The 15778-nt window shown below is 38.2% G+C and overlaps 1 protein-coding gene across 6 annotated transcripts in view; it reads left to right on the top strand.

Annotated features, from left to right (window-relative positions):
- DYNC2H1 (dynein cytoplasmic 2 heavy chain 1) overlaps positions 1 to 15778 on the top strand; it is a 310954-nt gene that overhangs the window by 23091 nt on the left and 272085 nt on the right. For all 6 annotated transcript variants that reach the window (XM_078059076.1, XM_078059074.1, XM_078059073.1 and 3 more), the window contains exons 16-26: positions 952 to 1091; positions 1170 to 1398; positions 2265 to 2392; positions 6526 to 6641; positions 7289 to 7416; positions 9252 to 9401; positions 10099 to 10304; positions 11425 to 11580; positions 11667 to 11781; positions 12327 to 12497; positions 13916 to 14298. In XM_078059076.1, the coding sequence (XP_077915202.1) occupies positions 952 to 1091; positions 1170 to 1398; positions 2265 to 2392; positions 6526 to 6641; positions 7289 to 7416; positions 9252 to 9401; positions 10099 to 10304; positions 11425 to 11580; positions 11667 to 11781; positions 12327 to 12497; positions 13916 to 14298 (1922 nt within the window). The remainder of the gene's footprint in view (positions 1 to 951; positions 1092 to 1169; positions 1399 to 2264; positions 2393 to 6525; positions 6642 to 7288; positions 7417 to 9251; positions 9402 to 10098; positions 10305 to 11424; positions 11581 to 11666; positions 11782 to 12326; positions 12498 to 13915; positions 14299 to 15778) is intronic.

The following is a 15778-nucleotide window of genomic DNA, read 5'->3' as shown; positions in this document are numbered from 1 at the left end:
AAAATCTTTAATGAATTCCTAATTTAGAATTCTACTGAATTACATGCAAAGACCACAAATTGGCAATAGATAAGAAAGAAGTTTCCATTTGTCTTATGAAATGTCAAATTTCTCAGTTCAGACTCTGTATTTTCTCTGACTTGGTGCTTAAATTTTATCATTCCTTAGTTTGCTTTTAGGTGATTGTGACATGTCCATAGAACACAAAGCTGAGTTTAGGCAGAAGCCTAATAATTGAAATAGCTCTTTCAGTATGTTTCCCTTTTTTTGGGTAAAATTTCAGTTCTATGCACATCTTGATATGAGATGATGTGTATGAGAGTGGTTAGCACAGAGCCCGCTGCGTGGTGGGTGGTAGTGGGGATCCTAGCTGAGTATGAGTTTGATGTCCCGCATAAGTACATGCATTTCTCAGTTCTCAGATCTTGAAGAAAAAACAAAAATCAAAGTATTAGAATCAAGATATTTATGGTTATATGGAGGCAAAAGAGTGTGTAAACTGTCCTGAGCATCCTCATATTTTAAGTTTGTCATTTTCTTAAAAATGTGCAATGGAGTATTTAGGAAGTGGAAAGGGAAGAGAAGAGCTGTACTTGATGGGAATTTTAGAAAGAGGACCAAGAAGTTCATAAAATAAACCAGCTTCTGTTACTGTATTTTTTTTAGCATCATAAAATACAGTCCCCATGTAAAATCCATTTGGCATTAAGTCGATGTGTCCAGTTTTGCGGAGCTTTAGTGTAGTATTGAGGAGCCTAGAGACGTCCACGTCTGACTACGTGAACTGCCGCACCACGCGTAGCAGCCACGGAGTTGCGTGCTGGAAGACGTTGAGAATGAGGGGTTTGGTTTGGTTTTTGCTTATAATTTTATTTTGTGATATAAACTTTAAATGGAAACTGCCTTCTACTACCTGGTTTTTAAGTAAAAGCTGTGGCTAAACCGTGTCAGGGGTTCCGGGCGAGTGACATGGTTGCGTGGAGGCAGCACTGGAACCGCCAGCTGTACAAAGCCCTGGAGCATCAGTACCAGGTGGGCCTGGAGGCCCTCAGCGAGCACCTGCCCGAGATCCGCGTGGACCTGACCTACAAGTAAGGGCGAGGCGCGGGTTCATTCGCGGTCTGCGGTGTTCTGATACCTCTACTTCAAAGTTATTTACTTGTTTTTAGACAGGGACGGTTACAGTTCAGGCCTCCGTTTGAAGAAATCCGGGCTAAATATTACAGAGAAATGAAGAGGTTCATCGGCATTCCCAATCAGTTTAAGGGAGTGGGTGAGGCTGGCGATGAGTCTATTTTTTCTGTTATGATTGATAGAAATGCAAGTGGATTTTTGACTATTTTCAGCAAAGCTGAAGATCTATTTAGGAGATTATCAGCTGTTTTACAACAACATAAGGTATGGAACATGTAATTTTCTGTTATTATAACATTTTATCTGGTTGATTGAATAAGTATTAAATGTACAATCTACACTTTATCTTGTGTGTCATAATATAAAAATATGGCAAGGCAGAGAGTCAGAGTTGAGGATTCTTATACAACCTACATTTATACCACAGATGAGAAAAAAGTTATACTAAGATTTTTTTTGTCTTTGACTATTTGAAAATTGAGAAACTAGGTGTTGCATCAACATGGAATGGGACAGGATTCTGTCATGTCAATTTTAATTCCTCTTAGGAAAATATATCCTTTTCTTCATGCTTTGGATCGAGAGCAATGCTTCGAGTGAAGCAATGTCATTAAGATGATGTAACTTTTGACTTTTGTTTGAGTGAATCCTACCAGCCCTCCAGAGATACTCCCCAGCTGCATTCCTTGCTCATTCACCGTTTGTGTTGCTCCCGAGACGGATGACTGAGAATTCAACCAGTTTCTTAACTGCCTTTGTGATGCTTCTTCTATAGTTTAGGTTTCTAGAATTGACTGGATCTGGATACTTTCAGATTTGGAGTGTTGGCTTTGCCAAAGTGAGTCTGTGTATACATCAAATTTGAGAAGAGAATCTTAAAAAAAGGTTTTTTGCGATCTCTTAAGAAAAGCTTTATGATCCCAGTACTTTTTTATATTAAATAGTTTTTTTCCTCTGTTCATTCTTTAGGCTCTGCAGTAATGGCTTTATTTGCATACTTAAGTTGAAATTTACATGAATACCTTACATTTGTCCCTTTTTATCAGTGTTAATAGTTGGACCTTAAGCTTTTAAATGTTAATATGTTAGTACAGTTTCTTTACTAATAATATTTTTCATTCTTTAAATAGGAATGGATTGTAATTGGGCAAGTTGATATGGAAGCTCTAGTGGAAAAGCATCTTTCTACTGTCCATGATTGGGAGAGAAATTTTAAAGCACTGAAAATAAAAGGGAAAGAAGTAGAGCGACTTCCAAGGTATTGGAAGTTAGAGTTGTATTTATGTACCGTAACAGTTTCCGCTACGAGATGGGAAGGGTACTCCTCCCTTGGTGGTGTCGAAGTCTGGTCACCTTCTTACCTCCTTTAAAGCTCAGCTATGACACTTGAGTATCATCAGAGTAGGATGTTGCTGAGACTAAAGAAAGTTTTCTCTAGAGGTTCTGCTGGCTGGGACCTAGCTGGATAGAGTAGACTGGGGGAGAGGCTTGTACGCAGACTTGGCATGTAGCTCCCACATCTGACTCTGGTTTGGTGTTGCTCTGCTTCCTTTCGGAACGCCCTGGCAGTCCCCCAGCACGGTGCTGCATCTGGGTGTTGCCCTTAACTGTGCAGGAGGCCGTCTGCGGGGCACGTCCTACCCAGGTGCTCAAGAAGGTAGCTCCCCCATCACTGTCTGAAATTCACATTCCTGGAACCACTCTCTGCAGTAAGCTCTATGAGAGGCCTGTTTAATTGTGCGTATAGTACCTATAAAGGATAATACCACTTTTACTAATTCATTTGCTCATTCTTTTATTAAATATTTGGTGAGCATTTGTAATATGCAAACCTTGTCCTGTGGGAATATAAAGTTGCTTTATACGCTAGACCGAGAACCTCAAGTTGCTTACTCTCTGGTAGTGCACGGAGACATGACTGAGTACGTCCACATGGGGGTTAAGGGAGTGGGCTCTGGAGTGAGATGGCTCGTACCAGCTCCAGGAGCTGGACAGCCATTGAGAGCCTGTGAACCTCAGTGTCCTCAGCTTTAACATAGTTACAACTGTAGTATTTATCCTAAAAGGTTTTGAGAATTCAGTGAGTAATTTGCATACAAAATATTTTGTACAGATGAAGTTCTCAGTTAATGTTAGTTACTATTAATGTTATTATTAATACCAGGTGGAATAATCTGTTCAATCCATTTTATTTTTTCATTTTTTTAAAAGATTTTATTTATTTGACAGAGACAGCGAGACAGGGAACACAAGCAGGGGGAGAGGGAGAGGGAGAAGCAGGCTTCCTGCGGAGCGGGGAGCCTGATGCGGGGCTCGATCCCAGGACCCTGGGACCATGACCTGAGCCGATGGCAGACGCTTAACGACTGAGCCACCCAGGCGCCCCTGTTCAATCCATTTTAGAGATTGAACTGAAGACTGTGGAGATGTACAGGATGATGACATCCCATCCAGTTGGGGGCAAAATTAGGGAAAGTTTCCTTAAGATAGAAATCCTTGAACTAGAATTTCTTTTTTTTTTAAGATTTTATTTATTTATCTGACAGAGAGAGACACAGCAAGAGAGGGAACACAAGGCGACTGGGTGGCTCAGTCGTTAAGCGTCTGCCTTTGGCTCAGGTCATGATCCCAGGGTCCTGGGATCGAGCCCTGTATCAGACTCCCTGCTCAGCGGGAAGCCTACTTCTCCCTCTCCCTCTCCCCCTGCTTGTGTTCCTGCTCTCGCTATCTTTCTCTCTGTCAAATAAATAAATAAAATCTTTAAAAAAAAAAAAAGGGAACGCAAGCAGGGGGAGTGGGAGAGGGAGAAGCAGGCTTCCCGCAGAGCAAGTAGCCCAATGCGGGGCTCGATCCCAGGACCCCGGGATCATGACCTGAGCCGAAGGCAGCTGCTTAACCAACTGAGCCACCCAGGCGCCCCTTGAACTAGAATTTTGACAGCTAGAAATGAGAATTGAAGGTTCAAGCAGAGATTTCCAGGAGAGGGATTTATATGCTGAAAATAAGAATTTGGTTTATTGAGAATTTGATGAATAAATGTTTTATTAGGAACTAGAGGGGATGTTCCTGGAAAGGGGTAATTAAGGAACAGATTTGGGAGAGTTTTCCATGCTAAGATAGGGAATTTGGATTTTCTTCATGTTAGAGTGGTTAGCTATTGAAGATTTCTAGACAGAACTGTGTCCGTACCTGTACGTTAGGGATGTTAATCTGGAACTTGGGAGTTGTATGGTGGAAGAAATAGATCATGGAGGACGAGAGGTTAGTCTGTCATCACCCAGAAGACCGCAATAATTAATTGAAGTAAGTTGTTGGTACTCAAAATGGGGAGGAGGAAATAGTATGAAATATTGTCAAATACCTTGAGGTATTATGAGGTCTTATCTTTGGGGAAGATGAGGGATGAGGACTAGAGAAGGGACAAATGACTTGCGAGTTTGAGCTGAGATGATTTAGATAATGATATGCTATTAATATTGGTTTGTAATGTTTGTGTTTGAGGTTTCTCTTCTCTGTCGGGTACTCTGAATCCAGGCTTGCTCATTTTGTTTGCCTGCTCACAGACCTCTGCTGTTGTCAGTACAATTTGTCTGTCCTTCAGTGTAGACAGCTTTCCTAGTCTGCCCGCCAAAGCTAAATAAAACAAAAAGAATGCCTGTCCTGCATTCCTTTTTTCCAGTTTGCTATTTCTTGCTAATAAATTAACATGAGTTCATGTAAGCTCAAATACACATTTACACACACACAGATAGTATTTCATGGGGACTTCTTAGAAATATGCTATGAGATTAGAAAAGTGATATTCTCATGTTGTATTTCGGATGCAGTAGGAAGGATATGGTTTTGGGTTAGGCTGTCTAGGGCCATGCCATCCTGTCTATGGCTGAAGGGACCCTCATTTTCATGTTACCAATATTTTCAAGTGAAAGGTGAATTCAGTCTGTCCATGGGATTCCGTAGTCTGTGAGTACAACTCTGCTGCACTCAGACCACTTGATGTTAATTCATTAGCAAACTATGATATAATTAATTTCTCAGGTTTATTAAAATCATCTCTTCTTATCAGGTATTAGAAATCTTGACATTTTATGTGTCACAGTTTCAATAATTATATACAATTTCATGTATTAAGCAAATTGGCTCTTCTGTTTTGCTGGTGAAGACCTGGAGTTTAAACCTTTGCAGTTAGTGGGTGATAGAGAATAAATAAAGCTTTAAGGGAAAATTATGTTTTTATAATAGAAGTGAGTATTTAGCTCATGTAATTTGCTGTCTGAAGTGTCACCTGGCTCTGTGCTTCAAAAAGGATGAGTAGCTTTCTAAGTAATCTTTGTGACATAATTTCCATCCTTCTCTTAACTTTGCATAGTTTAAGATAAATATGAAATTTCCTCAGATGAACAAGTCTGGTTCACCTTCTCTTTACGTAGAACATTACAGTTTGCATGAAGGATACCGTGCAGTTAGCCTTCTTTTTTTCCCAGTCATTAAAACAGTACATTTGCTTTATAAATTTTTTAAAATATAGAAATTGCTCTGAATATTTGATGTTTTAGATATATTAGTACATAAAAAATTTGGGTTTGACTGTATCTTGTTATTTAACACTAATTTTCAGTATTTTGTCTTGTTATTACCTAGTCCTCAAAAAACTTGATTTTTAATTGTATGGATATATAATAATCTAGCCATTTTTGTATTTAACTTGTTTCTCATTTTTCACTATTATAATTGATGCTTTGAAGAAGATACTTGTGTATAAATCTTGGAATATGCTCTGGAAATTTCCTTAGGATAAATTCTAAAGGTGAAGTTAATAAGACAAAGAATATGCCTATTTTAAAATTACTTGATATATGGGTAAATTGCTCCTCACAAAAGTGCATGGTTTTATACTCTGACCAGCAGTTCTGAGAGTTCTGTTTCCCCACACAATTGAAGATATGAATTAACAATTCATTACATTTTTGTTAATTTGATCGGTATTAAATGGTATCTTACTGTTTTATTGTCTTAGTGCCTTAATAATCTATATTCCCTTCTGTTTTTGTTTTCTTTCCCTTATCATTATTGTTTGTATTTGCAGAATAGTGAATTCATGTTATATTCAAATAAGTACATTACACACTGTGACAAATAAAGGGCTTGTAACTATTTAAATATATTCATGTGAGACTCTAAAAAACTATTATTATAACAAAATGATTGTTTAATGAAAACTTCGTAATATGTGGGAAAGCATTTTTACTAAATGAAATCTAAATGTGCTTAAAGATCACAATAATACTTTCTGATTTACATTTTGAAATGTGTGATAAAATCGTTATAACAAGACTCTTTTCCTCTAATAAGTCTTTTTCATGTCAAAGTATGTCCATTGGCATTTTTCAGTGTGGTCAAGGTAGATTGTTTAAATATTAATTGTAACCCTGTGAAGAATGTGATTGATGATCTCATCCAGAAGTTATTTGATACGCTTGTTCTTTCTTTGAAGAAGTCCATCCAGGGTAAAGACACTCTTTTAATTTTTATTTTAATTTAATTTTATACATAAAGGCATATACTTTGATAATTAGAAATGTAAATCCCAGTGATGATTAAAATCAACCAACCTAGAAAGTATTATGAAATGAAGTGTTCTTAAAATGATAATTTTAATAAAGTAGGAAAGTCCATATCCAACTCTTAAGAGGTCTAAAAATGGAAGGCATTTTTACTATTTGCCATATGAGCAAGTATCAGTTTGTTGTATATGTTACTGAGAAAGGTAGGTAATTCTGCTAGAATGTAGTCCTTCTTTCAAATTACTACTGTTTTCCAAAATCCCACATTGTTTCTTTTTCCATTAAACTGAGACGTGTTAACAAATTATCTAAAAGACTGGAAAAGTTACCAATTTTGAGCAAAATTTACTAATAATGAGTACATTTTAACTTCCTCAAAATTTTGAGGTATAATGTAAAGCAGCTAAACATCCATGACGAGAAATTTCTTTGCTTATTCTGTATTTTAAAATTTCATTGTATGAGCAAATAAAAATTTAAGATTTAATATATGCTATGTAGTGATGACTTCTAACACTCTTTGATTTTAAAATGATGCAATGGAATATTTTTGGTGATAATAACATTCTGTTTCAATGTCACTTACTCAGCTCACCTACATGAAATTGATACGTTTGTTACTGAGGCTATGGAAGTTTTAACAGTTATGCCCCAGTCTGTGGAGGAGATCGGCGATGCAAATTTACAGTATAGTAAGCTACAAGAACAGAAACCAGAGGTGAGGATTGCAAAGTAAAATTATCAGTTTATTTGTACTGTACTGGAGATTTTTTTTTTTATAATTTTATTTTATTATGTCATGTTAATCACCATATATTACGTCATTAGTTTTTGATGTAGTGTTCCATGATTCATTGTTGAGATGTTTCAATTAGGTAATATTATGTGACTATTTAGAAATATCATATGATTTCAGTATTGTAAGAGAGTCCGTATTATCTGGTCCAGTTGGTCAGCTCATGATTGGACTCTTGGTGGTATGTTGGTGCGGTGAGACAGTGACAGTCCTATTTATTACTGTCTTCAGGAGTACTCACAGTCTGTTTTATGATGTGCCGTGTTAGAATCAGACTTTCCTTAAATAATTCATGCTGTCACTTCCAGGGTTGTAACTTTAGGATGCTGGAGTGTGAGGTTAGAGCTGAATTTAGGACTACACACACACACACGTGCACACACACACCCACCCACCCACACACACACACAACGCACATACACAGTCACATATAGAGTGATGATATTATGGATGATTTTAACTGTTTAGAAGAAGGAAGAGAAATAATTCAAGTCAGGAAACAAACTTTCATGTGTCCCTCCTGTGTGATAGACTTGAAATTATAAAGATAGTTCAGAGGTAAGTGAAATAATATACCTTCATGGTGTAACACAGAGGGGGGGTTAGAGAAGGAGGAATGAGTGTGTCTCCTAGAAGTTTGGCTTGAGCAGCTGGGAAGCTACTGGTATCATTTACTGCAAATGGGAATGACTGGAAGAGGAAGATGTTGGGATTTTGGAGGTGGTGGGGATTGAGATATGAGATGGAAGTTGAATGAGGAATATGGAACGTAGAATAAAGACTAGAGATGAAAACTTGAACGCCATCTTTATATGCATGAAATGCGAAGCCATGGGATGGACTAGACCATGTGGTTGATAGCGGACAATGGAGGCTGTGGGAGCAGGTAGAACATCCCAAAATTTAGAGTTGAAGCGTAAGAGGAGGTGCAGAGGAGACTGAGAGTGAAGTGGGAGGGAAGACACAGAAACGAGGAGAAAAGACATGGATGTCACATGCTAGGGCACCGCGTGAGGCAGGAAGAGCTAGACAAGATCTCTGGCACATGAGCCACGTCAGGACCTCAGGGCCGATCCTGTCGATGCTGGGGAGTCTTTGCTGGGCTCTAAGCAGCAGGATGTTACAGAATTGTGTTTTGATGTCTCTCTCTTGCTGTGTGGATTGGATGGAGGAGGAGTGGGGGCAGGCTGACTAGGAGACTGTCGTCCTGTCTTTTCAGGCTCATCTAAGTCCTGTTCACATGTGGGAAATTAGAGCCTTACTTTCTTCTTTCTCTTCTGAGTGTCCTAGTGCAGAATGGCTCGGTTCCATGTTTTCAGTTGTCCTTTTCTTAAGGATCTTCTTCATGACTTTTCCTCTCTGTTGAGTAGAATAATGTAGTTTATTTCTGCTTTTAGATAATCCCTAATCTTAGTTCTTTAGAAGCCCTTTTAGCATTTTCTTATGAGTAGAACTGGTATAGTAAGAACTTTGCCTTGAATATCACTGAAGCATTGTCCTTACTGATTCACGGTGTCATTCGGTCTGTAGAGCACCTTTATGATCCTTTTTAACGCTCATGTTAGACGGCCTTAGCTGGGTTTGCATATAATAATAAGTTAGTATTAGGAGCTTCATATCCAGGAATTTAACAAACCATTTCAAAGCAGAAATCTTGATTTTAAAAAAGCTAGTCATGGAACAAATAAGAATAAATGAACCTTAAGAAATTTGATAAAATAGTTTGTTTTTTTACGTGTTGTTTCTTCAACCTTTAGATTTTGCCCTTATTCCAAGAAGCTGAAGATAAAAACAGACTTTTACGAACTGTGGCAGGTGGAGGTTTGGAAACAATTAGCAATCTGAAAGCTAAGTGGGATAAATTTGAGTTGATGATGGAAAGTCACCAACTTATGATAAAAGATCAGGTAAGAACCTTTTAGTCATTTTCTTAAAATGGAAACTTGATTTTTTCTCACTTAAGATCTCTTGCTTATCTTTATTCTATTACAGTTCAGGTAGATAAGAATTTTATATTGCTGATGAAATTGGCCTCCTCAGTACTTCGTGTAGTAAACCCCTTCACATAGTTGATTCGCTTCCTGCCATACAAAGAATGTATGTCATGTTATTTTCAGTTTTTCTTATGAGCGAATTTGTTTGCCTACTACGTATGGTGTCTTCTAAGGGACAATCTGGTAGTCATACACATCTCTTATACTCACGTCCCGTTGACCGAACTTATTACTCTTTGGCGTGGGTGACCGGGACACGCCCCCTTAATTAAGCAGCTGTATGCTCGTGTGGGACAACTCTCTTGACTGGCCAAATCTTTATCACATCAACTTTGTTGAGAGTTGTGGTGGAAGCTGCTAATAACATGAATGATTTTTTAATGATGATGCTTGCAGTATATCTCTTATTGCTGAATATTTGTGGTCTAATTTATGGTCTAATTTTGAAATCAAAATTTTATTGTACTTGAAATCAATAATTGAAAACAATCTTTTGAAAAATTGGTATTGGTGTTTATTCACCTCTAAATAGAAAATGTTAGAAATAAAATATGAAAGGAAAGTGAGATTTTTCTCTGAACTGAATTATATAAACTCTTGACTCTTATAGATTGAAGTAATGAAAGGAAATGTGAAGTCACGTCTTCAGATCTATTATCAAGAATTGGAAAAATTTAAAGCTCGTTGGGACCAACTAAAGCCTGGTGATGATATTATTGAAACTGGCCAGCAAAATGCTCTTGATACAAGTGCCAAATCAATAAAAGAGAAAAAAATTGAGTTTGATGATCTTGAAGTCATAAGGAAAAAGCTGGTGTATGTTTTTTCTTTAAAATTGACAGTAGTCATTTTGATTTATATTTGTATATGTTAAGCCAGTAACATTCTTACATCTGTTTATCTTAATGTTTTTCTTTATAAAATTCTGTAGCTTTAAAGACAGAACTAAGAAGGGCTCATGTTGTTGCTTTCTTAGGAGTCGTGGCTGGGCTCTGTCAGGAGAGGGAAAAAAAAGCAAATTTCCGTTTAGGCCTAGAAGTAGAACAGAAAACTAAATTGACTTAAAAATTAAATTAGGGAGTCGGAATACTTGCTTTCTGTGCTTTCGTTGTATTTAAAAATGGGATATATAAAATTAATGGCAGATTGCTTTCAGAGATTCTGAGGAAAAAAAATGAACCTAGCAAAATAACAAGACAATTCCAAGAAAAAAATTGTTTTGTGTTACAATAATACGAAATATTGAGTTTATTTTATTTTAAAGATTTTATTTATTTGAGAGAGAGAGAGCATACAGGAGTGGTGGGGGTTGGGGGGGTGGATAGAGGGAGAAGCAGACTCACTCCTGAGCAGGGATCCCGACTCGGGGCTTGATCCCAGGACTCTGGGATCATGACCTGAGCTGAAGGCAGACGCTTCACCGACTGAGCCACCCAGGCGCCCACAAGGTATTAAGTTTAAATGTTGTTTTAGGTTTGGTCTCTGTTTACGCAAATGCATCCATAAGATAATTGTCTTCATGGGGGAATGGAGGGTTTAGTACCACACTGACTAAATGGCATTATACCTTTTATCTAAAAGGGTATCTTATATTCCAGAATCTAACTCTTGGATATTAATATTCATCTCTTCTCAGTTAATCCATGAATATAAATAATTCTGAATATTTCTATTTTTATGATGTATATGATGTACATAAATATATGTGTTACCAGCTCCACTTTGACTCCTTTAGAAAAACGCACATTTATGAATTTAAAAGAGGTTATACTTAAGTAGTTACAGTGAAATTCTCCTGCAGTCCCCCACTGTCTGGCTCCCTGTCAGACATGCAGGTGTGCGCAGATGCATGCACACACACGGAATGCAGTTCAGTAACAGTGAGATGGAACAGTTTTTTAAAAATCTAATGATATTTCACTCTTTGCTTCTATAGTGATGATTGCCATCATTTTGGACTAGAAGAGCCCAACTTGTCCTTGGCGTATAGCATCTCCAAGGACATTGAGAGCTGTGCACAGATTTGGGCGCTTTATGAAGAGTTTCAGCAGGGGCTTCAGGAAATGGCCAGCGAAGACTGGATTACGTTTCGGTGTGGCTCATAAGCACTGTTTAGATTCTTATAACTTGGTGGTGTCTTGGGGGATGTGCATTTTAAGGTGTCCTGGTGTTTTCCAGGACTAAGACGTATCTGTTGGAGGAGTTCTTGATGACTTGGCACGACAGGTTACGGAAAGTGGAAGAACATTCGGCCATGACCGTGAAGTTGCAGTCAGAAGTCGACAGATACAAAGTAAGACCTGGTGCTCGTGCTGCGCCAGAGTCACCTTGGGGTCGTTACGCCGCGAGGGGGCTGGGAGTCAGTTTCTGGTTTTAGTGATGCCATCACATGAAGAAAACAGGAAGGATAGAATAAACCCTAGAAATTACTGGTATTTCTCCTACGCTTTTGAAAAGTTTTAACTAACAAATTTATGCTTTCCATAAATTGGAGTGTTTATACCTCCTACTGCAATTTAGGTTATGGGTCATTTAGCATATTTAGGATATAGGTCGTATCCTAAATAATAAAAATAGAAATATTTTAGGTCATGTTTTAAAATACATCAAGCTACGAAGGGATATTTGCATGTATCCACAGCAATGTTTAATAAAATTAACTAATAATAATTATTAAATAATAAATTAATAATTTGTGCAGTTCTGTTTGAGAATTTGATTTCTAGATTATTAAATAAGATAACAGTAATTAAAATTTTTATAGCTAATCATAAAAGGAGATAACAATTTGCATTTTGATAATATATGTTCATGTGTGTACATACGTTTTTTTAACAGACTGTGATACCTATTTTGAAATATGTGAGAGGAGAGCATCTATCTCCAGATCACTGGCTTGACCTTTTTCGTCTACTTGGTCTTCCTCGGGGGACTTGCCTGGAGAAGTTACTGTTTGGTGATCTCCTCAGAGTAGCTGATACGATTGTTGCCAAAGCTTCAGACCTTAAAGTAGGATTCACTTTTATAAATATCTCATAGATATGACCTTTGTTAACATATGGTTTTGCTTTGTATTTTATTTAAATAAAACAGCAAGTTAAATTTTTTTTCTTTTAGTATAGTGACCGTATTCCCCTATTCCATTATTTTTTCTTTCGTAATGCTTCTGAATATGTGTGGGGGTATAGAAGCATCATAAACCCCTTCCTTGAGAGAGAGAAAAAATATGAAATGAAGAAATGTCTGGGTTTAAGAAGGGAGTCAGCTTTAATAAAAAAAAACAAATACAAATCATTTTACATAAAAATATATTTAAAATCATGGGATATATTGTAAATAAAAGCGAAGAGAAGTCAAAATCCAGAGAGCTAAACCAAGAACCAATTTGCTAATCAGGTTTAGAAAAGGTCTCAGGTAAAAGTAAAACTTGCACAGCTCTCAGTTTTAACATTTTACTTTCTGTGTTGTGTTTTGCCCATTCAGTGTAAAAATGAAAGAATTTGCTCTCTTTTAAAGATTTTATTTATTTATTTATTTATGTGAGAGAGAGCGAGCATGTGCACACACGGGGGGAGGGGCAGAGGCAGAGGGAGAGAATCTCAAGCAGACACCCCGCTGAGCGAGGAGCCCGACCACATGGGGCTCGATCTCACGACCCTGATGTCTCGACCTGAGCTGAAACCAAGAGTCAGATGCTTAACTGACTGAGCCACCCAGGCGCCCCAAAAAGAAAAGTACTCTTGATGTCAGATTGTCGTATTTCGTACTTAAGATATGTACCTTTGTGTGTGTTCATAATCTTGGAGCCTATTTAGATAATTGTGAGGTTATAAAGCATGACTTCTGTAGAAGATGGTTATTAATCACTTTAGGCGTATCAGAACTTAAAATTAAATTACAATAAAATTCCTGAGGTCTGCAAAGTTTTAAACATGCCAGACTATTTTTTTTTTTTCAGAGAGGGGGAGGGAGCAGAGGGAGAGGGAGACAGAGAATCTTAAACAGACTCCATGCCCAGCACAGACCCTAATTTGGGGCTCGATCCCACAACCCTGAGATCATGACCTGAGCCGATATCAGGAGTTGGTCATGTAGCCTACTGAGCCACACAGGCGCCCCAAAGCCAGCCTGTTTTTGTGGTTTGTGATGGATTCTTGAATTCTTTTTCCTTTTTAGAAGTAAAAAGTATGTGGTAGAACTTTATATATACTTTGACCGTGTGAACCTGTATACTTAGTATCTGGTATCTCTTTGATACATTAGCAGTTCTCTTGGATTGCATGTAAAATATATTCACTTATTATTATTATTATTTGCTTTATTGTGAAAAACCAAATAAAAATATATCTTTTTTTGAAATGTTTTATGATTTATGTCTATGGTAATTAATGTTGAAATAATAAATATGGATATTTTGTGTTAATTAGGATTTAAATAGTCGGGCACAGGGTGAAGTTACAATCAGAGAAGCTTTACGTGAACTTGATCTTTGGGGAGTTGGAGCAGTATTTACCTTGACTGATTATGAAGACAGCCAAAGTCGAACTATCAAGCTAATTAAAGACTGGAAAGACATAGTAAATCAAGTTGGAGATAACAGGTGCCTTCTTCAGTCCTTAAAGGATTCTCCTTATTATAAAGGATTTGAAGATAAAGTGTCAATTTGGGAAAGAAAACTTGCAGAATTAGATGAATACCTACAGAGTTTAAACCATATTCAGAGGAAGTGGGTATATCTGGAACCCATTTTTGGCCGTGGAGCATTGCCGAAAGAACAGACACGCTTCAACAGAGTTGATGAGGATTTTCGGTAAGTACGGCAGCGTAAGCCATCAACACACGTGGCAGTTTCTTCATTCATATCATGAGGGGCTTCACACAAGCTGAGTACCTTCATGTTACGAGTACTGTCTGTGTCTTCAACCTCTTTCTCTGCTGGATCCCTCTGAGGAGCTGTTTGCTCTCATTCAGCCATTTACTTCTTGAACCACGTTGATCTGATTGCTGTCCCTACCACTCTACCGGATATTAGCAATAATAGTACGGGAGCACAAGGGTAATGATGATCATACTGATCTATACCTGCTATTTCCTAGGGTTACCCATTCCTTTCCTGTTGTAATTTGCTGGGCATTTTTCATGCCTCGTTTTACTTCATCTCTGACTAGTATTTACAGAGGTGAGCATCTCTCGTTGGAGAGTTTCTTCCCTTGGCTTCTGGGATACTGTCCTCTGGTTTTCTGGTCATCTGGGTCCGCTCGAGTTCCTGGTGCTCAGGCCTCTCTCAGCATGTAGGTGTGGGCACTCCCCCGGTTTCAGCCTCCAGTTCTTCTCTCTCTCTGTGTGCGCTCTGTGGGCGCTCATGGCCACCCCCTCATTCTTTTCCACCTGCTGCGGCCTCTCAGGGTATTTATCGAGCCCATCTTTCTCCTCTGAGCTCCAATATACTGAACATCCTCAGCACTTCAAAACTAGATTCACGAGTTCATCCCTTTAGCCCAAATCTTTCCCATTCCTTTCTCAGTAACTGGTACCGTCTAACTAATTGCTCAGAGCGGAAACATAATGGATATTTGACCTCCCCAAACACCTCCAAATGCACGTTTGTTAGCACGTTTGTTGATTCTAACCTACTTGATCTATTGGAGCATATCTTTTCTGTCTCTCCTTTCTCCTGACCTTCGGCTTGTCCTCGTCTTCTCCATTAAGCCACTTGCCCTGCGGCCAGAGTAGTCTGTGACAAGGGAAGTTTCGTTGCTGCTTTTCTTTCCCTTTGCTCCAAGGATAAAGCCTAGTCTGCTCCGTGTCCACTTCTGCAGCCTCCCTTGCACTGCTCTGTTTGCTTCGGAGACGCTTTTGCTCCCCTCCTGCTCACCGGCGTTTTCTTTTACTCACCGTGCAGATCTCCACCTCAGTGACTTTCTCAAGCCGTAGGTTAGGGGTTGTCCTATTAGCTGCGTTAAGAATACTTTGTACTTTTCCTTCTTAGCGTTTGTCATAATTTTATTTAAATATTTTTAGAAAATATTTAATATCTTTCTCTGTCACTGGGCCATTATCTCTGCGAGATAGGGCTTAATAGGTGTTTAGTGAATGAATGAAATTGGGGAATTTGCAGTAAGGTAGGTTGAAAATGGTAATGGGGGAGCACATGGCTCGCTCGGTCAGTGTAACATAGGACTCCAGATCTCGGGGTCATGAGCTCAAGCCCCACACTGGGTGTAAAGCTCACTTAAAGAAGAAGAAATAAAGTATTTAAAAACAGTAATGGGCTATTCTTAATTTTTAGT

Source organism: Halichoerus grypus, chromosome 11, assembly GCF_964656455.1.
Source record: "Halichoerus grypus chromosome 11, mHalGry1.hap1.1, whole genome shotgun sequence".
NCBI lineage: Eukaryota > Metazoa > Chordata > Mammalia > Carnivora > Phocidae > Halichoerus > Halichoerus grypus.
This window is presented reverse-complemented; position numbering and strand designations above follow the sequence as displayed.